Source organism: Hyla sarda, chromosome 1 (genome assembly GCF_029499605.1).
Source record: "Hyla sarda isolate aHylSar1 chromosome 1, aHylSar1.hap1, whole genome shotgun sequence".
NCBI lineage: Eukaryota > Metazoa > Chordata > Amphibia > Anura > Hylidae > Hyla > Hyla sarda.
Window position 1 is genome coordinate 527,631,395 of NC_079189.1, and position 23,387 is coordinate 527,654,781.

The 23,387-nt window shown below is 42.9% G+C and overlaps 1 protein-coding gene across 3 annotated transcripts in view; it reads left to right on the forward strand.

Moving 5' to 3' along the window:
* The window catches only part of RASGRF2 (Ras protein specific guanine nucleotide releasing factor 2), a 318,216-nt gene that overhangs the window by 150,086 nt on the left and 144,743 nt on the right, over positions 1-23,387 (forward strand). For all 3 annotated transcript variants that reach the window (XM_056539370.1, XM_056539363.1, XM_056539353.1), the window contains exon 6: positions 22,256-22,335. In XM_056539370.1, the coding sequence (XP_056395345.1) occupies positions 22,256-22,335 (80 nt within the window). The remainder of the gene's footprint in view (positions 1-22,255; positions 22,336-23,387) is intronic.

Here is a 23,387-nt window from a genome sequence, read left to right on the forward strand (position 1 = left end):
GAGACATCAACTGGGACGTGTTTCAAATAACTGGCACCAGGGCACAGTCATCGGGGAATTGGCCAACAGGACCAGCATTAAAAAAGCTTCCTTGGAAGGGAAGAACATCTTGTCTGCATGGAATAATGCTGATAACATTAATAATAGTTCTGCAAAATTGGATCAATACGAATAAAAGTGTTTCTTACCCTCAGCTCCATTATGTTTTTCTTTAAGACATCAAAATTTAAACAACTTACCAGCGCCATGTGAAAATTAAAGGGGTTATCCAACAAAAATAAAAAAAAAATAAAAAAAACAGGCCCAGGCTGCCAAAAAACAAACAAAGAAAAACACTATACTTACCTCTCGCTCTGTCACCATAGCCTCTGGTATCGCTGCTCTGGTGTCTACCGTGCTCCACTTCCTCGTGCTGGGGCTCAATATGTTGCTCAACCAATTGGTGGCCGCAGAGGTGTCCCGCCTCAGCCAATGATTAGCTAAGTGGCACTCTGACATATTGAGCCCCAGCAGCAGGAAGTGGAGCACGGCGGACACCAGATCAGCAATACTAGAGGCTACTGGTAAGTATAGTTCTTTTTGCTGTTTGGCATGTTTAAAAAAACGAAAAAAAATTCACCGGATAACCCTTTTAGGTTAAGGGCACACCTTTATGTCTCACTCTTGAAACCCCCTACGATCGGAGGAGTGGGCTGCATTGTACTCTCCTACCAGGCCGGTTGAGAGATTCGTAAATTTTTCTGCATAGACTTCTAATAGTATCTATATCTGAAAGCTAGTGATGGATTTCAAATAATTTTTTAGAAGGAGATTTATCATTCTTTTCAAACGTATGGCTTTTATATGACAATTTTTTTTTTTACTTACTTTTGCTTACATGCGACCTATTTATCAAATAGTCGCACGACCTTGATAAATTAATAGCATTTTTTAAAGCAGTTTGGACAAGTTTTCCCTTATGTTAACCCCTTAAGGACCAAGGGCGTACAGGTACGCCCTTGGTCCTGCTCTCCTGATATAACGCGGGGTTACACAGTAACCCCGCGTCATATCGCGGCGGGCCCGGCGTCATAGTGAAGCCGGGACCCGCCTCTAATAGCGCGCAGTGCCGATCGCGGCACCGCGCGCTATTAACCCTTTAGCCGCGCGCTCAGAGCTGAGCCGCGCGGCTAAAAGTGAAACCGAAAGTGGCCGGCTAGCTCAGTCGGGCTGTTCGGGATAGCCGCGGCTAATCGCGGCATCCCGAACAGCTGACAGGACAGCGGGAGGGCCCCTACCTGCCTCCTCGCTGTCCGATCGCCGAATGACTGCTCAGTGCCTGAGATCCAGGCATGAGCAGTCATGCGGCAGAATCGTTGATCACTGGTTTCTTATGAGAAACCAGTGATCAGCATAGAAGATCAGTGTGTGCAGCGTTATAGGTCCCTATGGGACCTATAACACTGCAAAAAAAAAGTGAAAAAAAAAAGTGAATAAATATCATTTAACTCCTCCCCTATTAAAAGTTTGAATCACCCCCCTTTTCCAATAAAAAAAAAAACACAGTGTAAATAAAAAGAAAAATGAACATATATGGTATCACCGCGTGCGGAAATGTCCGAATTATAAAAATATATCATTAATTAAACCGCTCGGTCAATGGCGTGCGCGCAAAAAAATTCCAAAGTCCAAAATAGTGCTTTTTTGGTCACTTTTTATATCATTTAAAAATGAATAAAAAGCGATCAATAAGTCCTATCAATGCAAAAATTGTACCGTTAAAAACTTCAGATCACGGCGCAAAAAATGAGCCCTCATACCGCCCCATACACGGAAAAATAAAAAAGTTATAGGGGTCAGAAGATGACAATTTTAAACGTATTAATTTTCCTGCATGTAGTTATGATTTTTTCCAGAAGTCTTAAAAAATCAAATCTATATAAGTAGGGTATCATTTTAATCGTATGGACCTACAGAATAAAGATAAGGTGTCATTTTTACCGAAAAATGTACTACGTAGAAACGGAAGCCCCCAAAAGTTACAAAACTGCGTTTTTTCTTCAATTTTGTCGCACAATGATTTTTTTTTCCGTTTCACCGTAGATTTTTGGGCAAAATGACTGACGTCATTACAAATTAGAATTGGTGGCGCAAAAAATAAGCCATCATATGGATTTTTAGGTGCAAAATTGAAAGAGTTATGATTTTTTAAAGGCAAGGAGCAAAAAACGAAAATGCAAAAACGGAAAAAACCCCGGTCCTTAAGGGGTTAATAGCCGAAGTTCTTTATCTACCCTTTATTACCAGTAGTGTGGCTAGAGAGTGACGGGGAGGGGGCTGTACTGCAGCGGGTGACACCCTAACTAGCCTGCCTGGCACCAAATAGCTGCACTCCAACTATCCTGCAACAACCCATCCACCCTCCTCAGAAATTAAAAAATATAAAAAACATACTATGCTGCTCCATGAATATCCGTACTCTGGAGGCTTTTTTGTGTAATTTTGATCCCGCAGTTTGTGACATTGGTGGGTGGAGTCTTGCGTCACTGCGCTGAGGCCAGATTTTACGCTAGGAAGGAATACAGCGCAGCACCAACCGGCACAATAGTGGAGCCACAAAAAAATAAAAAAAATAAATAAATGTGCATGAAGCTGTATTACTATGGATGTTTCTTTTTTAGTAAGGAAAAATTTTAGTGCCACATATGGGTTATTTACGTAGTCTGCAAAAATTCTTACACAATTATTTTGTGCCTTATTCTATTTTAACACATCATTAATTTTAAAATTTAGTGGGTACGCCAGCATGTACATGTCCTAAAATTAACAAGGTGTGCAATGTGTATTTTCAACCTTAAAATTAATAGAGTTATTAGTAATATAATACATTTTTTCTATAATTAACATTAACATTAATGTAGTAGCTTTGTTTCATGATGCAGAACAAGAACAGTTGTTAAAGTGGGTGTTAATTTCCTTTAACGCAGACGTATGCACTTTCTGTGAGCCTTGTTGGACCTGGAATACATATGTGACCTTTTAAATGGAGATGCAAATTTTTTTTCTTTATAAATAACGACTATCGCATTTGATAAATACATGACCACTGCAAAGTAAAAAAAAAAAAAAAAAAAAGTTACTACACGAGCAGATTTCAGAAATGTACTTTGGAACAAGCAAAAATCAAAAAGTCGCAGCATGAATAGAAAAGTCGCACGTGCGCAAGTATGTGCGACTTTTTAGCAAAAAAAAACTACTACGGAGCTTGATAAATCTCCTTCTTAGTCATTATGTACAGTGGAAGAACAACTGATGGCATTCACTTCATGCACCTTGGAAGATGAGAGTGGCTATAGATATTTAATTTTTTGGCTAATTTTGATGCAAGATTGGAAAACACACATTGGGAACACCTAATGTTGCGGTTACACTTTATAGCTAGGGATTAGCTAATCGAATCTGACAAATCAGAATTCATTACGAATTTCAGGAAATATTCACTTTGCAACAAATCTGAATACCGTATATACTCGAGTATAAGCCGACCCGAGTATAAGCCGAGGCCCCTAATTTCAATCCAAAATCCCAGGAAAAGTTATTGACTCGAGTATAAGCCTAGGGTGGGAAATACATTATCCCCCCCTGTCATCATCCAGACCCCCGTCATTAACATCCTCATCATCATCACCGCCTGTCATCATCCAGACCCTCATCATCATCACCTGTCATCATCCCCTTGTCATCATCCCACACCCCCCCTTCATCATCCCCTTGTCATCATCCCCACCCCCCTTCATCATCCCCTTGTCATCATCCCACACCCCCCCTTCATCATCCCCTTGTCATCATCCCCACCCCTCTTCATCATCCCCTTGTAATCATCCCACACCCCCCCTTCATCATCCCCTTGTCATCATCCCCACCCCCCTTCATCATCCCACACCCCCCTTCATCATCCTCTTGTCATCATCCCACACCCCCCCTTCATCATCCTCTTGTCATCATCCGCCCTCAGTGGTCTTCAACCTGCGGACCTCCAGAGGTTTCAAAACTACAACTCCCAGCAAGCCCGGGCAGCCATCGGCTGTCCGGGCTTGCTGAGAGTTGTAGTTTTGAAACCTCTGGAGGTCCGCAGGTTGAAGACCGCTGTGGCCTTCGACATCATCCAGCCCCCCCTCACCCCCTTTAGTTCTGTACAGTACTCGCCTCCGCTCGACTCTGGTCCGCAGGACTGTTGTCTGGTGGGATCGTGGTTCCGGGCTGCTATCTTCACGGGGGACGCCTCTTCTCCGCGCTTCGGGCCCAGAATAGAGGCGTTGCCTTGATGATGACGCAGAAGAACGTTGGTAATGAACGTACCTCTGCGTCGTCGTCAAGGCAACGTGACTATTCTGGGGCCGGGCCCGAAGCGCTTAGAAGAGGCCTCCCCGGTGAAGATAGCAGCCCGGAATCACTATCCCACCGGACGACCTCCTCTCCGGACAGTCCTGCAGCACCGGACCAGCGCCTAGAGCAGAGACGAGTACGATACAGAACTAAAGGGGGTGAGAGGGGGCTGGATGATGTCGAAGGCCGCAGTGGTCTTCAACCTGCGGACCTCCGGAGGTTTCAAAACTACAACTCCCAGCAAGCCCGGACAGCTGATGGCTGCCCGGGCTTGCTGGGAGTTGTAGTTTTGAAACCTCTGGAGGTCCGCAGGTTGAAGATCACTGCGGGTGGAGAGTTCACTCGAGTATAAGCCGAGGGGGGTGTTTTCAGCACGAAAAATCGTGCTGAAAAACTTTGCTTATACTCGAGTATATACGGTATCTCCGCGATTCGATTGCATGAATTGCTTCATTAAACTCCATTTAGTGCGGTCCAGGCCCCAGGGCATCTAAAATGGCAGATCCACATGTGAGGAAATGGGGCAAGGAACTCTGAGAAGGCGGGTAGGCGGGATGACCATGAATCACATGCAGCATGCAGCTTATCAGCAGCCAGCCACATCTGTGATGTCACAGCCCTATATAATCGGCAGCCATATTGCGGCCTGTCATATCAGCGTTTTATTTCAGAGAGAGTGTTACACTGCAGAGAGAGCGTTGCACAGAAAAACTGCTTCACAGCAGCAATTCACCACAAGCCAAATCTCTGCATAAAAGCACTGACAGAGAGAGAGAGAGAAAGTACACTTTTGGGTGTAATACACAGCGAATCCACTGCTGCAGTGGTGTACAGCAACTCTAAAGCTCATAGGGGTCAGTTAGGCAGAGCAGTAAAAGCCATTGTCACCCGCTATTAGTTCCTAATAGTACTGTACTGGGCTCTACTACACAGCGATTCTGTTCTGCTGCAGTGGTGTACAGCAACTCTAAAGCTCATAGGGGCCAGTTAGGCAGAGCAGTAAAAGCCATTGTCACCTGCTATTAGCGCCTAATAGTACTGTTCTGGGCTCTACTACACAGCGATTCTGTACTGATGCAGTGGTGTACAGCAACTCTAAAGCTTAAAGGTGCCAGTTAGGCAGAGTAGTAAAAGCCATTGTAACCAGCTATTAGTGCCTAATAGTACTGTACTGGGCTCTACTACACAGCGATTCTGTACTGCTGCAGTTGGTTGTACAACCACTGTAAAGCTAACAGGGGTCAGTTAGGGTGAGAAAGAAAAGCCATAGTCACCTGATTACAGTGCCTAATACAGGTTGTGTAGTGGAGCTTATTGTCCTCTCATAAGTGTAACCTGTGCGTACATAAGTGGTGTATGTTTTTTTTCCCCCTGAAAAACTAATTTTACATAGTTACATAGTTACATAGTTACATAGTTAGTACGGTCGAAAAAAGACATATGTCCATCAAGTTCAACCAGGGAATTAAGGGGTAGGGGTGTGGGGCGATATTGGGGAAGGGATGGGATTTTATATTTCTTCATAAGCATTAATGTTATTTTGTTCCATGAATTTATCTAATCCTGTTTTAAAGCTGTTAATTGTTCCTGCTGTGACCAGTTCCTGAGGTAGACCGTTCCATAAATTCACAGTCCTCACGGTAAAGAAGGCGTGTCGCCCCTTGAGACTAAACTTTTTCTTCTCCAGACGAAGTGCCCCCTCGTCCTTTGGGGGGGTTTAACCTGGAACAGTTTTTCTCCATATTTTTTGTATGGGCCATTAATATACTTAAGTTTATCATATCCCCCCTTAAACGTCTCTTCTCAAGACTAAACAATTTTAACTCCTTTAATCTCTCCTCATAGCTAAGATGTTCCATGCCCCATATTAGTTTAGTCGCGCGTCTCTGCACCCTTTCCAACTCCGCAGTGTCCCTTTTATGGACAGGTGCCCAAAACTGAACAGCATATTCCAGGTGAGGCCGTACCAATGCTTTATAAAGGGGGAGTATTATGTCCCTGTCCCTTGAGTCCATGCCTCTTTTGATACATGACAATATCCTGCCGGCTTTGGAAGCAGCAGCCTGACATTGCATGCTATTCTGTAGTCTGTGATCTACAAGTACACCCAGATCCTTCTCTACCAGTGACTCTGACAGTTTAATCCCCCCTAAGACATACGATGCATGCAGGTTATTAGTACCCAGATGCATAACTTTACATTTATCCACATTGAACCTCATTTGCCAAGTGGATGCCCAGACACTTAGTCTATCCAAGTCATCTTGTAACTTATGCACATCCTCTATAGACTGTACCGTGCTACAAAGCTTGGTGTCATCTGCAAAGATAGAAACAGAGCCGTTAATACCATCCTCTATATCATTGATAAATAAATTAAACAACAGCGGGCCCTTGGGAACCTTGGGGTACACCACTAATAACCGGGGACCAATCAGAGTACGAATCATTGACCACCACTCTCTGGGTACGATCCATGAGCCAGTGTTCAATCCAGTTACAAACTAAAATTTCCAAACCCAAAGACCTTAACTTACCTGTCAAACATCTATGAGGGACAGTATCAAATGCTTTAGCAAAATCCAGAAACACTATATCCACAGCCATTCCTCTGTCAAGGCTTCTACTCACCTCTTCATAAAAGCAAATTAGATTGGTTTGACAACTTCTATCCTTAGTAAACCCATGCTGGCTATCACTTATAATACAATTATCCCCTATGTATTCCTGTATGTAATCCCTTATAAGTCCTTCAAACAATTTACCCACAATGCACGTTAAACTTACCGGTCTATATTTTCCTGGGGAAGACCTAGAGCCCTTTTTGAAGATTGGCACCACATTCGCCTTGCGCCACTCCCTTGGCACAATACCAGACACCAGAGAATCTCTAAATATCATGAACAGGGGTACAGATATTACTGAACTTACCTCTCTAAGAACTCTTGGGTGTAGTCCATCCGGCCCTGGGGATTTGCTTACATTTATAGTTACTGTGAAAGGCCAGCTAAAGCAACACCCTTGTTTCTGTAGCCTTATACAGTTTTAAGCGGAGCGTATTGTCCAGCTCTCATAAGTGTAAACAGTACGTACACCTACATGGTGTAGGGTTTTTTTTCCCCTGAAAAACTAATTTCTGTAGCCTTATACAGTTTTTAGTGGAGCGCCTAGTCCTCCTCTCATAAGTTTAAACTGTATGTACACCTACATGGTGTAAGTTGTTCTTTCCTGAAAAACTAATTTGGGCCTAGTTACTGTGAAAGGCCAGCTAAAGTTACACCCTTGTTTCTGGAGCCTTATACAGTTTTAAGCTGAGCGTATTGTCCAGCTCTCATAAGTTTAAACTGTATGTACACCTACATGGTGTAATTTTTTTTTCCTGAAAAACTAATTTCGGCATAGTTACTGTGAAAGGCCAGCCAATGCTACAACCTTGTTTCTGTAACCTTATGCAGTTTTAAGCTGAGCGTATTGTCCAGCTCTCATAAGTGTAAAGTGTAGGTACACCCACATGGTTTTGGGCCTAGTTACTATGAAAGGCCAGCCAAAGCTACACCCTTGTTTCTGTTGCCTTATACAGTTTGTAGTGGAGTGCATAGTCCTCTCATAAGTTTAAACTGTACGTACACCTACGTGGTTTCCTTTATATATTTCCCTGTTAAACTAATTTGGGCCTACTTACTGTAAAGGCCAGCCAAAGCTACACACTTGTTTTTGTAGCCTTATACAGATTGTAGTGGAGCGTATTGTCCAGCTCTCATAAGTGTAAACTGTACGTAAACCTACGTGGTGTCCTTTATATATTTTCCTGTTAAACTACTTTGAGCCTAGTTACTGTGAAAGGCCAGACAAAGCTAAACACCTGTTTCTGTAGTCTAATACAGTTTTAAGGGTAGTGGAGCATATTGTCCTCCTCCCATAAGTGTAAAATATACGCACTCAGCTGGTGTATAAGTATATCAGGTATAGAAGTGCCAGTACGTGCAGAGGAGTGGCAGAGGCCTAAATTAATCAGGCAGAGGTTGCAGCATAGAAAACAACCTATATTAATAAAGAACTGTGGCAGACTCAAGTATAATGCCAATAACAAAAGATTTTATTAATTAAAATTATACAATATAAAAGACAGGAATTAATATAGGTTGTTTTCTATGTTTTCTGTAATGGCAGTGTTAATATGTCCATACAAAATTACCTTAGGGGTACTGTATGGAGCGTACACTAGCCCCCCTCCTATATATAGGAATTGTACTGTGTTTTTCGGTATATTTAGAGGTTGCAGCATACTACGGGCGAGTGACAGCAGGAGTCGCAGCGAGAGGCCTAAGCTCCCGTTATCAGCTAGCTGTCATGTCTCGACCAGCAACCCATCTGCCGTCATCAATTGGTTAACTCGGTCATCCACTTCATCACAAGTGACATCTGACACCCCCAGTCAACAGTCGGTGGGTTCCTCAGACAGAACCCTCAGTTGGCATGGCCCTGGAGCAGTCCCTGTCCTCCCATTGCCTCTGTCCTATGCTGTTCCCTACCCCACAGAAGTATTGCATGCTGTGGGTTCAGCTCCACTATTTAGTGAGGACGATCTACTAGAGGAGAGTCAGCAGCTACTGCCCAGCTAAGAAGTGGTGGAGACATCCGCCACTTCCTCCTCTAGGCGGGCAAGTAGTGCAGGGTGGCGTGGGAGGTGGTGTTGCGAGCGTCCAGGCTCCTGAAGCAGACACTGTTGAGGAACCTGAGGAGGACGTCAGTGACATGCAGACACAACTCGATGATGATGAAGCCGATGGCACTTGGAAGCCAAGTGCAGAAGGGGCTTCATCATCATCGGGAGAAGAAGGTTGCAAGTTGCTCGTGAGGCAGCAGCTGAGCCAGCAAGGTGGGAGCATGGTTGGGAGTTAGCACTGTGGCAGTAGTGGGAAGTCTGGAGCTAAGTGTGCCCGGCGTAGACCACCTGCTTCGTGGCAGCCTACCTTCCCGAGAGGTAGTGGAATAGGGGTTCCTGGAGTCGGCAGCAGTAGCAGTGCAGACTGTTGGGGGGGGGGGAAATCAGCTACTCGGCGGTGTGGCAGTTTTTCATCAAGCATCCGGAGGATGTTAACCTGGCCACATGCTGCTCCCTGTTTCAGCCAGCCAAGGCTTCACCACCTCAGCTGATGGGAGCTGTCTGTCATACCCTCCATCTGTTGCTCCAGATGCTCCTGCTCCTTCTAGCAATCCATCAGATAAGACAACAGAATGCACCCACTTATTCAATGGTGCAGAAGCTGAATGTGCTCTTGTCCAAGTTGCTGGTGCTGCAGTCACTCCCTTTTCAAGTGGTGGACTCTGCACCTTTCAGAGAACTGATGGCTTGTGCTGAGCTGAGGTGGGGGAGTCTCAAGCCGTCATTTCTTTGCGAAAAAGGCAGTACCAGACTTGCACAATTTTGTGGAACAGAAGGTGGGCCAGTCCTTGAGCCTGTGCACGGCAGTGCCGACGTGTGGAGCTATAACTACAGTCAGGGACAATACATGTCCTTTATGGCCCACTGGGTAAAGGTGGTTCCTGCACAGCCACAACAGCAACTTGGACAGGTTGCGCCGCTGTCGCCTCCATGCTCTCAGGCCGTTGGTCCTGTGACAGTGTGCAACTCCGCCTCCTCATCCTCCACTGTGTCCTCAGCCTCCACTGCACGGACAAGTCTCAGTGCCCCTCCAGCATACCATGTATGCAGGACACGGCAGTGTCAAGCTGTTCTTGGCGAACGGAGTCACACGGGAGGAACTGCTAAAAGTCATTCATCAAGAAATTGAATCAGGGCTTACTCCACGAAAACTGGAAATGGGAACCATGGTGACCAACAACGGAAAGAACACATTGTCTGCGCTGTGACAAGGAAGCCTGAGCCATGTGCCCTGATGGTGCACATGTTCAATCTGGTTGTCAAGCGGATCCTAAAGTGTTCCCCCCATCTGGAAGACATCCTAACAATGGGAAGGAAACGTTGCATGCACTTAAGCCACTCTTAGACCGCAAAGCACACCCTCCTTAAGCAGCAGCGTCAGAATGTATCCCCCAACATAGTCTGATTTGCAACGTTTCCACACGTTGGAATTCCACCCTTCATATGTTGGACCGACTATACGAAAAGAGAAAAGCCATCACCGATTTCTTGATAATCCAAGCGGATAGGGGGACTCTCCTGTGTTACTTCTATGTCAACCAGTAACAGCTCATACGTGACACCTGCCGTTTGCTCAGGCTCTTTGAGGAAGCCACCTAATTAGTCAGTCGCCAGGATTGCGGGATAAGCAACGTCATTCCACTGCTTCATTTCCTACAGCACATGTTGTAAACGATGGCTGGTCAGGGCACTGGAGACGTGGCGCCTACTTCTTTCGGCCACATGAGCCCTGTGGGGGCTGAACTAGAAGAGGAGGAGGAGGGGGACAGTGGAGCACAGTTTAGGTTTCGCGAAATGGGAGGTTTGTATAGTCATCTGACAAGAGAGGAGGAGCAGGAGCAGCCAGAGGAGCTAGAGGGTTATGAGGAAGATGAGACAGGAGACCCAGACACACCGTGGCAGTATGCAGTGGAGATGGAGGCAGAGAGTCCCTCTGAGTCACTTGCACAAATGGTACCATGTATGCTCACTTGCTTGCATAGTGACCGCCGAATTGTCACCATTCAGCAGCAGGATGACTTCTGGCTCTCTATCTTATTGGACCCTCGCTACCACCACAAAATGGGGGCCTTTTTTACACCCACTGAGAGGGAGGACAAACTGACCTACTACAAAGACATCCTACGTTGTCAGTTGGCCGATGCCTATCTGCGCCATCGTCCATCCTCTCGCAGGTCTGACTTGGGGGCCCTCTGCGCTCACCTGCCACTGCCATGGCTGCTGGGGGGGGGGGGGGGGGGGTTGGCAGGAGCAGTACCAGCTCCATCAGCAGCAGCCTGAGTCTACAGTCGCTGATGAGTAGCTTTCTTCACCCGCATGGTGAAGCAACTCATCAGCAGCAGGTAGACCTGGGGTAGGACCTGAACCAGCAGGTGGTAGCATACCTTGACATGACCCTGTCAACACACTTTGAACTAGACTTCTGGGCAGCCAACTTGATTTGTGGCCGCAACTAGCAGGGTTTGCCCTGGATAAGCTGTCCTGCCTGGCCAGTAGTGTGCTATCAGAGCGGGTGTTTAGTGCGGCGGTTGCCATAATAACACCAAGGATAACTCGTCTGTCCATGAAAAATGTGGAGAAGACTGACCTTTGTGAAGATGAATCAGGCATGGATCAGCCAGGATTTCCACCCTCCAATGCCTGATGCATCAGAGTAGATTGACCATGGTGCCACAACAACACTTCACAATTATGGATAGTGCAAAATATATTTACGGTGCTGCTCCCCAGTTACAGAAAATCCTCTGCATCAGACCACAAGTAAGTATTGAGGATATGCATTAGGTAAAACTTAACTTTTCTTAGGATAAAATATATGGACCCTAATTTTTTAATATCTAAGAAAAGGAAAGGTGTGCCACCTACACCACCATGTATTGATGTGATGCAAAGACCTCTAATAGGAATAAAAACTGTCTTATTCTACCACCAAATGTTCTCCTCATGCTGATGCCAGCTTCAGGCTGTCTCATTCTGCCGCCACATGTTCTTCTCATGCTTATGCCAGCTCCAGGCTGTCTCATTCTGCCGCCACATGTTCTTCTCATGCTTATGCCAGCTCCAGGCTGTCTCATTCTGTAACCATATGTTCTCCTCATGCTGCCACCAACTCCAGGCTGTGTCATTCAGCCACGATATGGTCTTCTTGCTGCTGCCAATTCCAGACGGTGTCATTCAGCCACTATATGGTCTCTTCTTGCTGCCGCCAACTCCAGGCTGTGTCATTCAGCCACTATATGGTCTCTTCATGCTTCCGCCACCTCCAGGCTGTGTCATTCAACCATTATATGGTCTCCTTTTGCTGCTGCCAACTCCAGGCTGTGTCATTCAGCCACTATATGGTCTCCTCTTGCTGCCGCCAACTCCAGGCTGTGCCATTCTGCCAGATTATGATCTCCTCATGCTGAAGCCACCTCCAGGCTGTGTCACTGAGCCACCATGTGGTCTCATCATGCTGCTGGCACATTAAATAAAACTTTTTAGGTTCATCTATTTGAAATATTGAAATTAAATGTTAAAAATATCTCTAATCTTTTCAATTGTGAGGCCCTATGGTCTCGTCAGGCTGTTGCCACTTCCTGGCTGTGTCATTCTGCTGCCATATGGTCTTCTCATACTGATGCCACCTCCAGGCTCTGTCACTGTGCTGTTCTGCGACAGGGATTCTAATAGCGATGCCTCTAATCTGCATGTCATACTGAATAACAGTATTATTTCACTAACACAGCACACTTCCTATGCATGTTACGGCAAGGCATAGTGTTCTACACCCCTATTGAGGCTCTCTGTAGCACAGAAATAGCCATTTTTAATAGCCTTTACCGCAAATAAATGTGGACCAACCAGAGTTTTTTCGGAAAAGTCGGCGAATCGGACAAATCGAATTTTAAAAATATTCGCTCATCTCTATTGATAGCTATTGGAAAGAAGTTATTCAAAATTCTATAAATAATTAATGGATCACAATGGATCCAAAGGTTTGTATACTAGGAGTCTCCAAAAGTTTCCGTTCTGAGTCCCATGATTTATAGTCACTGCTTATTTATTTAGGAAAATAGTTTGTGGTTATTCTTTAGTGAAGAAAAGGACATCTTCACATATTGTTTCTAAGGATGTTAGTTGCTGACTCAACAAATTTAGAGTTAATTGAACATCATTTTTCTTCCTCAATGTATATAAATCCATAATACTTAGTATGCTGTTTAAGAGATTTAAGTACATAAGTATTTCCATCTTTGGACCCACTTGAGTGTAGCATATGCAGACAGTACGGCGGCACCAAATTATGGCACCACACGCAAAACTCTGGGAGCCTTGCTCAGCAACACATATCACCATTAATTCTTAGAAATGAGAAAATACAATAAGAATTTGGAGTAATGGACATCCAGCCAATGGTTTTGGCTGAAGTCCTACTAAATCCATTCTCTCAGCAATACTCAAAAGTAATGATATTCCAAAATAATGAATGATAACTTTGTATTCATCATAGATGGCAAGTTCTGGGCATGGGGGTGTTTTATCATACCATAAATAAATTACACTTTGGCTTTGACTGCATCAGCTTTTTTTTTTATCTTTTCTTGCCTATGCCTCTGGATTTCTATTGAATTGCCATTTATCTCCATTTTGGGAAATTAAAGTGTGACTACAATGACCCTGAAACCTCCCTTGCAAAGTTTCAATGCCCAATAATCACCTTAGCAACGTGGCAAAGGCTTACCTGAACATGCTGTGCTACAGAAGATTTTTTGTTCTCTCTCGCTTAATTTCAAAAGTAAAAAATGTTGTGTTCTCCCAAGACAAGTAATGTAAACCAGATTTATTAAACAGAATACAGTGAAAGAATAACACAAGCTAACAGCAGACAAAAAATGTCAAACTAGGTGCTGGCTACACCATCCAACCACCTCATCTCATAGACATCAAGTGGCAAAATTATACTTTAAAGGAGTACTCTGGGATAGAAAAATGTATCTCCTATTCTAAGGATAGGCGATAAGTGTCAGATCGCGGGGGAATGGGGGGGGGGTGTCTGACTGCTGGGACTTCCCGTAACGACGCTCCGGCTCTGCATAAAAAGAGCTGTGTCGACCACTACATGAAGCTGTGACCTACACGCCCCCCCCATGCAGCTCTATGGGAGAGGCAAAGATACCAGAGTGCATTGCTCCGGCTCTCCCATAGAGAAACACAGAGGGAGTGTGGTCGACAAGCCCCATTTAGGTGGAAAGCCGGGGTGCAGTATGGAAGATCGCAGGGGGTCTGACTGCTGGGACATAGGATACATTTTTCTATCCAGGAGATCTCCTTTAAGGGTCTCTTTACACGTACAGTATCCTGCACATACAGTCATGGCCGTAAATGTTGGCACACCTGAAATTTTTCTAGAAAATGAAGTATTTCTCACAGAAAAGGATTGCAGTAATACATGTTTAGCTATACACATGTTTATTCCCTTTGTGTGTATTGGAACAAACCAAAAAAGGGAGGAAAAAATGCAGATTAGACATAATGTCACACCAAACTCCAAAAATGGGCTGGACAAAATTATTGGCACCCTTTTAAAATTGTGGAAAAATAAGATTGTTTCAAGCATGTGATGCTCCTTTAACCCCTTAAGGACCAAGGACGTACCGGTACGTCCTTGGTCCTGCTCTCCTGATATAACGCGGGGTTACACAGTAACCCCGCATCATATCACGGCGGGCCCAGCGTCATAGTGATAGCGCGCAGCGCCGATCGCGGTGCCGCGCGCTATTAACCCTTTAGCCGCGCTAAAAGTTGCCGGCTAGCTCAGTGGGCTGTTCGGGATAGTCGCGGCGAAATCGCGGCATCCGGAACAGCTTACAGGACAGCGGGAGGGCCCCTACCTGCCTCCTCGCTGTCCGATCGTCGAATGACTGCTCAGTGCCTGAGATCCAGGCATGAGCAGTCATGCGGCAGAATCGTCGATCACTGGTTTCCTATGAGAAACCAGTGATCAATGATGAAGATCAGTGTGTGCAGTGTTATAGGTCCCTATGGGACCTATAACACTGCAAAAAAAGTGAAAAAAAATTGAATAAAGATCATTTAACTCCTCCCCTATTAAAAGTTTGAATCACCCCCCTTTTCCAATAAAAAAAAAAAAACACAGTGTATAAAAATAAACATATATGATATTACCGCGTGCGTAAATGTCCAAATTATAAAAATATATCATTAATTAAACCGCTCGGTCAATGGCGTGCGCGCAAAAAAATTCCAAAGTTCAAAATAGTGCATTTTTTGTCACTTTTTATATCATTTAAAAATGAATAAAAAGCGATCAATAAGTCCAATCAATGCAAATATGGTACCGTTAAAAACTTCAGATCACGGCTCAAAAAATGAGCCCTCATACCGCCCCAGAGACGGAAAAATAAAAAAGTTATAGGGGTCAGAAGATGACAATTTTAAACGTATTAATTTTCCTGCATGTAGTTATGATTTTTTCCAGAAGTCCGACAAAATCAAACCTATATAAGTAGGGTATCATTTTAATCGTATGGACCTACAGAATAAAGATAAGGTGTCATTTTTACCGAAAAATGTACTATGTAGAAACGGAAGCCCCCAAAAGTTACAAAACAGCGTTTTTATTTCAATTTTGTCGCACAATGATTTTTTTTTCCGTTTCACCGTAGATTTTTGGGCAAAATGACTGACGTCATTACAAAGTAGAATTGGTGGCGCAAAAAATAAGCCATCATATGGATTTTTAGGTGCAAAATTGAAAGAGTTATGATTTTTTAAAGGCAAGGAGCAAAAAACGAAAATGCAAAAACGGAAAACCCCCCGGTCCTTAAGGGGTTAAACTCACCTGGGGCAAGTAACAATATTGCTCACCTGGGGCAATATAAAAATCACACCTGAAAGCAGATAAAAAGGAGAGAAGTTCATTTAGTCTTTGCATTGTGTGTCTGTATGTGCCACACTAAGCATGGAATCAAAAGCGAATGACCAGGGAGTCAGGAGTTTGTCTGGCGCAGAGAGGAACCATCAGACAGCCAAGTAAAATCAATGGATTTATTAGATGCAACGCGTTTCGCTGCGCATGCGCAGCTTCATCAGGCAACACACTAAGCATGGACAACAGAAATAGGAGAAGAGAACTGTCTGAGGACTTAAGAACCAAAACTGTGGAAAAATATCAACAATCTCAAGGTTACAAGTCCATTTCCAGAGATCTAGATTTGCCTTTGTCCACAGTGCGCAACATTATCAAGATGTTTGCAACCCATGACACTGTAGCTAATCTCCCTGTAGCTAATCTCAGGGAGCAACAGTGTCAGCACGAACTATCCATCGACATTTAAACATTTGAACATGAGTAAGCTATAATCCTTCTGGGAAAACGTCTTGTGGATAGATGAGACCAAGATAGAGCTTTTTGGTAAAGCACATCATTCTACTGTTTACCAAAAACAGAATGAGGCCTATAAAGAAAAGAACACAGTACCTACAGTGAAATATGTAGGTTCAATGATGTTTTGGGGTTGTTTTGCTGCCTCTGGCACTGGGTGCCTTCAATGTGTACAAGGCATCATGAAATCTGAGGATTACCAACGGATTTTGGGTCGCACTGTACAGACGAGCGTCAGAAAGCTGGGTTTGCATCCGAGATCTTGGGTCTTCCAGCAGGACAATGACCCCAAACATACATCAAAAAGCACCCAGAAATGGATGGCAACAAAGCGCTGGAGAGTTCTGAAGTGGCCAGCAATGAGTCCAGATCTAAATCCCATTGAACATCTGTGGAGAGATCTTAAAATTGCTGTTGGGAAAAGACGCCCTTCTAATAAGAGAGACCTGGAGCAGTTTCCGTCTGAGAGGTGCAAGAAGCTTATTGATGGTTATAGGAAGCAACTGATTTCATTTATTTTTCCAAAGGGTGTGCAACCAAATATTAAGTTAAGGGTGCCAATAATTTTGTCCAGACCATTTTTGGAGTTTGGTTTGACATTATGTCCAATTTGCTTTTTTTCCTCCTATTCTGGTTTAGTTCCAATACACACAAAGAGAATAACCATGTGTTACTGCAATCCTTTTCTGTGTGAGAAATACTTCATTTTCTTAAAAAATTTCAGGGGTGCCAACATTTACCACCATGACTGTATTTGCTGTGCAGGATTTGATGCTACAGAGTTTATTGTAAACTAAAAGACTGTATACAGCTTTAAATCTGCAGCTTCAAATATGCGCAGGATACTGTACATGTGAATCAACCCTAAAGGAGTATTCCCAACTGAGCATGTTATTCCCAATTCACAGGATAGCGGATAGCATGCTGATTGGTGTAAGGGTACAGCTAGGACCCTCACTAATTATGAGACTGGGGATCAGTTTTTTCCTGGAATGAATGGTGTGCCCCGTGCGTATGCTGCCAGTGCTCCATTAATTTTCTATGTGGCCCCCAGATTTTGTGCGCTGAACTTAGAAATGGCTCCATAGGGAATAAATTGATATTTATATAGGAATATCCTTTTTGGGAAGAGAAGAATTAAGCCAACCAACAACCAGATAAAAACTAAAATACAGCAGGGATACATTCTTCCAACAATACCCCAAGTCTGCTGCCAGCAACACTAAGATCTCAAAAATGGCAATAATGACATAGCTAATGTCGATCTGCCCCACGTAACAATGACATGGCTAATGTCGATCTGCCATACGTAACAATAGCTGACATGTTAATACTGCATCAAATATTTACTAAGGGCCTGTCAAAACTATTTTTCAGTTCCAGGATTACATTGCAGAGTTACAACAGAGGCACAACTACCAAGTGCATGTGGTATAGGATGTCCATTTTGGACCACTTTGAGAGTTACAACCCTTTCTAGGTTTACCCATCTATTTTTTTTATATGATTTTACCATATTCAGCCATTTTATCAAGCCTCTAGAGTAGTGGCCTCCATACTGTGGACCTCCAGATGTTGTAAAACGACATCTCCCTGCACAAGGACCTGAGGACAAGTAGATGTTTCAGTTGCTTTAGCCAGCGTTACCTCTTCAACCTCTGACCAGGTATCAAATGTTCCTGTGTGCTCTGGAAATTAGGAAGACAACAATAAAGGTTATGTTCTCATTCCCTGAAAGATTATATGCGGCCCTGTTGACAGTGTTCAGTTCTATAATATGTCAGCATGTTCCATATCATTGATTTTCTCATCAGATGTTCTAACTTTACCCCGTGTCGGTTTTACTATTCAAGATTTGTCGTAGAATTTCTTTCTGGTGTTGAGGAGACATTTGCTGGACCTCATGACCACTATCGATTATCTTCCTGATGTATAATAGTCAATCCCGCTAAAGTGATAAACAGAGGGAAAAACATCACCATCAAAGAGCAAGTGTCTAGAGGCACAGCTTCATTAACCCCAAGTGCGACCACTAACAATCGGCTACCTGTATGTAATAATATAGCTTTGTTCTTCTATAAGAGGGTAATGTAAGACCAAACATCTTCTCTCATACTAATAGCTATGGAGCTAGGACAATAGGAATAGAAAGTAAAGAAACCATATTACATTTTAGTGATTAGGTTTATTTAAAGAAAAAAGAACAATGATGAGTATACATAGTGTTGGAATACTTGTAGATTGTAACATGGGGACATCTACAAAGTGCAAAAATATGCCAAGTAAAATGCTGCAGACAGAGTATCACACAAGCGCTCACCCCAACGCACGTTTCAGTGTAATACAGCTTCTTCTGGGGGTGGTGTCCCATACAGCAAGGCAACTATTTATATGCAATCACTATAGCAGCATTTTACTAGGCATGTTTTTGCACTTTATAGTTGTCCCCCTACTTTCATTAAATCCATTGCACTTACACTTTACTAGTTTATATACAAAGGACTTAGTGTAACCATGTCTGATATTTAGGTTTACATGCACTTTTGCATAATGCTCATATGGTACTTTTCTATTATATGCCTGCATGGAGGTCACACTGTCTCTCCTTTCAGTTTCTGTAAAGTCATCTAGACTATTTTATGTTTTTAACATGTTTTCAATATTGTTTATATATGTCTTACAAAAAATTCCACCCAACCATACGCTACCCAAAGTAAGCAACAAATCCTATAATTATCACGCTAGACTTCAATTGATCGAAATACATAATTTTTTATTGAGTACACATAAACAGCAACAAAACATAAAAACACCTTAAAAATGGTATGCACAAAAAACTACGAATGAATCACACCCAGTAATAACAGAAGGGGCTGGTGTCAAGCAGAAAAAGTTTTTGCTCCTAAAATTTTAGATGTAGTCCCAGATGTAGCTAAATATTACTGGGCTGCCCACCTACGTCATTTAGCCGCATTGTCGATGTACCATGCCTATAGTAGGTGGATGGAGTTGGAGAAGCTATGGCTGGCTCCAATCCATCCAAATGTTCTTCTCTGGAGTTTTTCACCTCCCTCCACCTCTGTAGGTCTACTATTAGGTCTGATGTATTTTTCTCACTATGTTTGGGAATATTGCTCTAGGAAGTTTTAAACTTTTCTCTTCTTTTTCCCCTCTACAGTCCTTCCTCTATCATCCTGATTTCCCCTCTGGCTTGACTTCGGGAATGGTTCGTGAATGGGGTTCTCAGGTCTTTTCTGTTGGGCAGATGGGGTTGACCCCCTTTCTCGCACCCTTTTGTCCTTTGAATAGTTGGTTTCTCGCAGGGATCTCCCTTCCTCTGAAAGCATCCACTATATGCAGCTCTCTTTTTTCTCTCATTTCTCCATACATGGGTCATTTATTATTTTCAGACATTATTCCTTTATGTACAGTAGTTAGTATTGTATTTGTATTTATTCACCTTCCTGATACTTGAAGTTTACATCTGATGTCATTATACTGCCCCTTTTTTACTTGTAAGGGGTTAATTCCTGCCGGTCACATGACCTGTAACCGGCCGCAATTACCTCACTGCCTATTTAAGCCGACCTATAACATGCATTTGTTGTATGACTAAGAGCGCTTATAGCGCTTGAAACGCGTTACTTGTTCCTTCCTTGTCCTATGGAATAAACCTGATTTTACCTGCATTGAGCTGGATCTGATCTCCTTAATTTCCCTGATATTGGCTGGTGCCGTCCAGCACCTGGATCCGCGCTCTGCTGTCTGGGGCAGGGTGAGCTGGCTTTCACCTTGTTTGCCCTCACTATATGCAGCTACGCCATTATATGTCCTCTAAACAGGGGTCTTTGGTTGTATCTTTACCCACACACTTTGAGCAACTGTGTCGGAGTGGACCCCAGACGAAGGGACTTCTCTCCGACAAATACTCTGTTCTTTTTGTATCCCTTGATGCATCGTTGGGAGGAGGCTCTTAACACTTCTAGTTCTTTTCCTCAATGGCAAATAATTTGGGAACAAGCCTCATCTGTACTGCCTACAAGGAGACTCAATTTAAAATGCTCATGGGATGGTATCATACACCGGAGATACTAAATAAGCTGAACCCTGCCATCCCTCCTCAATGCTGGCATTGTGGGGTGGGCTTGGGAACTGTCTTTCGCATTTTCTGGTTGTGTCCCCTTATTGTGGACTATTGGAGAATGCTGCAGGGACTACTTTCTGATGTTGTGGGTGTCTCTATTCCCTTTGATCACCTGACTTATCTCTTACACCTATCATGTAGGGCCCTGTCAAAGAAGCCATTCACGCTTTTTATGCTCATAGTCCTTGCTGCAAAGACCCTCATCTCTAAATATTGGAAGAGGTCCCTTCCTCCATCTGAGGATGACCTTGTGGCTTGCATAAGTGAGATTCGTTTCCTAGAATCCCTTAAGCCTCTTTGAATGACTCTGTGCCTTTGTTTTTCTCGGTCTGGGAACCGTGGGATCATTTTACTGATAGACAGCTTCCTTGATCCTGTTTCTGTTCCTCTTTCTGTCTTTCTTCCTCTTTTTTCTTTCTTTTTGTTTTATTGATTGTATTTTTCTGTTTGTCTTTTGACTTATTTCATTGGATGTCCCCCCCCCCCCGATTTGTTGGTGTCGTTGGCCTTGTTGCCATGCTCTCTGACTAGACCTTGATGGGGTGGTTATGCAGATTCTGGAATTTCAATGTTTATTTTATAGCGTCTTGGATATTGTGCTACTTGTTTGTTTGTTGTTTTTTTTTTGCCCTTTGGGACCCTTTGCGATACTTTGTGTATTGTCTTTCTTATCATATTGTCAAATACCTTAATAAAAATGTAGAGTTGAAAAAAATTTTTTTTATGTAAATGGTGGTACGGGCTGAGCAGGCAAATACATATTTGAGCAAGTGCTCATACTTACAAATGCCAAGTCCACCGCTAAGTACACATTACCCCCATTAGTTAAGTTAAATCACCAGCTCCTCAAAAATTACCTGTGGTAAATAACAATCACTCTAACACACATTTCACGTTCGCTTGATCTCAGGGATATTGTCCCTATACAAAGGGGAATACTCAGCCTGTACCCCCATTTACATCTACATTTTTAGGAGCAATAATTTTTTTGCTTGACTCCAGACCCTTCTGTTATTACTGGGTGGGATTCATTTGTCATTTTTTGTGCATGCCATTTTTAAGGTGTTTTTATGTTTTGTTGCTGTTTATGTGTACTCAATAAAGATTATGTATTTTGATTAATTGAAGTCTACCGTGATTAAAGTATTTGTCAATATAGTTTATGTATATTTTGTGATAATTTAGCTACAAAAGTGTAGACAACAAAGCCCTAGTAAAATAAAACATCATAGCACTGTAGACTCCAATAATTATTCTAATTGAAGATATACATGTAAAATAAACAATAAAAGTCATAATGCTGGTATAAAGGCATCCTGGATATACTTTGCATGTATTGCACTGCTATACATTGGTGTGTGCTCTTCAGGCTGGAATCATTGTTAATCTCACCATCGTATAATAAAAGTCACCAGCTGCGCCATTATTTATGGCGTGGGGACTGACTAATCCTGACCTTTCTAGCTGATGACCCGGAATTTCAGTTCATGTCTTCATTTTTTATTGATGAATTATTTACAGGTTTTATCACTCATTATTTCTTAATGAGAATTCCAGGACTGTTTATCCATCTAATAACAAGGAACAGGAAATGAATGGAAATAGTAGACTGCTGTTTACCGGTAGCATTTGATGTATTGGCTGGGACGTATACAGAAATTGTCATATCTATTCTTTTCTTTGTCTCCTGCAGTGAAACCATCATGTTTCTCCATGAAATCTTTCACCAAGGACTGAAAGCAAGGATTACTAATTGGCCTACTTTAATTTTAGGTATGTGGATCTGTAATCCTGTTAATAATATATGAATGAGAGCTGCCAAGTCAAGTGGCTACTTTGTAGATATCTGGTGCATGTGTATGGTTTCTTAAGATTGTGGCTTCGTTTTGAGGCTTGTCTTGCATTGGCTGAGATTGCCTTACTTTTATCACTAAATTATATATTGTTAATTCTTCTCCTAATGACCAATCTGTTGCGGAAGATGAAGTGTTTGAGGAAATAAATTCTTCAAGGAACAGTTTGATGGTTTCTGCAGTTATGCCATCCCATTTCAACAAGATACTTGCAACTATTAATTGTACAATTATAGCTTTCCTGTTCTAGTTTTCCCAAGGCGAAGCAATTTTCCCCAAGTCATATACTTCTATACTATGTAGCATTTGTTCCAAAATAAAACTAGCAGTTATTATGTGTAAAGTAATTTAATGTTATATTCCTGGGAAATTACCAATATGTCTACCAATACAGCCCCCATAGGAATTTACCAATGACGTATGCAGTGGTATCCTAAATTATTTTAATATTGCATCTGATAATCCATATTTGTCCACTATTTGTGTGCTAACATAGCAGCCCCTTTGATGCAGATGATGATTTAGATCCACACAATGGAGATAAAACCAGTTAAAAAAAATACTGACCATGTTACCCATTGCAACAAATCACAACACAGGTTTAATTTCTTATAGTGCTCTTGAAAACTGAAATAAATCTTAGGGTCACTTTTATGTATTGAAAACTTTTGACATGTCACAGTTGGGGTCCCACCGACTCACACAGATCAGTAGAACGAACAGTAAGGAGCATTCCGCTATGGACTTCACTCCGCAGCTTGCTGCAATTTTCATCCAATTGCTCTAGACGGGCTCCATTATAAGTCTATGGAGCCCACCTGGTGCAAGTCTTTCTCATTGTCCCACAAGAAGACCAAACACAACAGGAAGTGATGTCATGAAGACCTATTGGGCATATTATCTTGGAGCCAAAATTTTTGCTTAGTTTGTAATAAACTGAAATACATGTCTAGTATCACATTGGTTGACAAG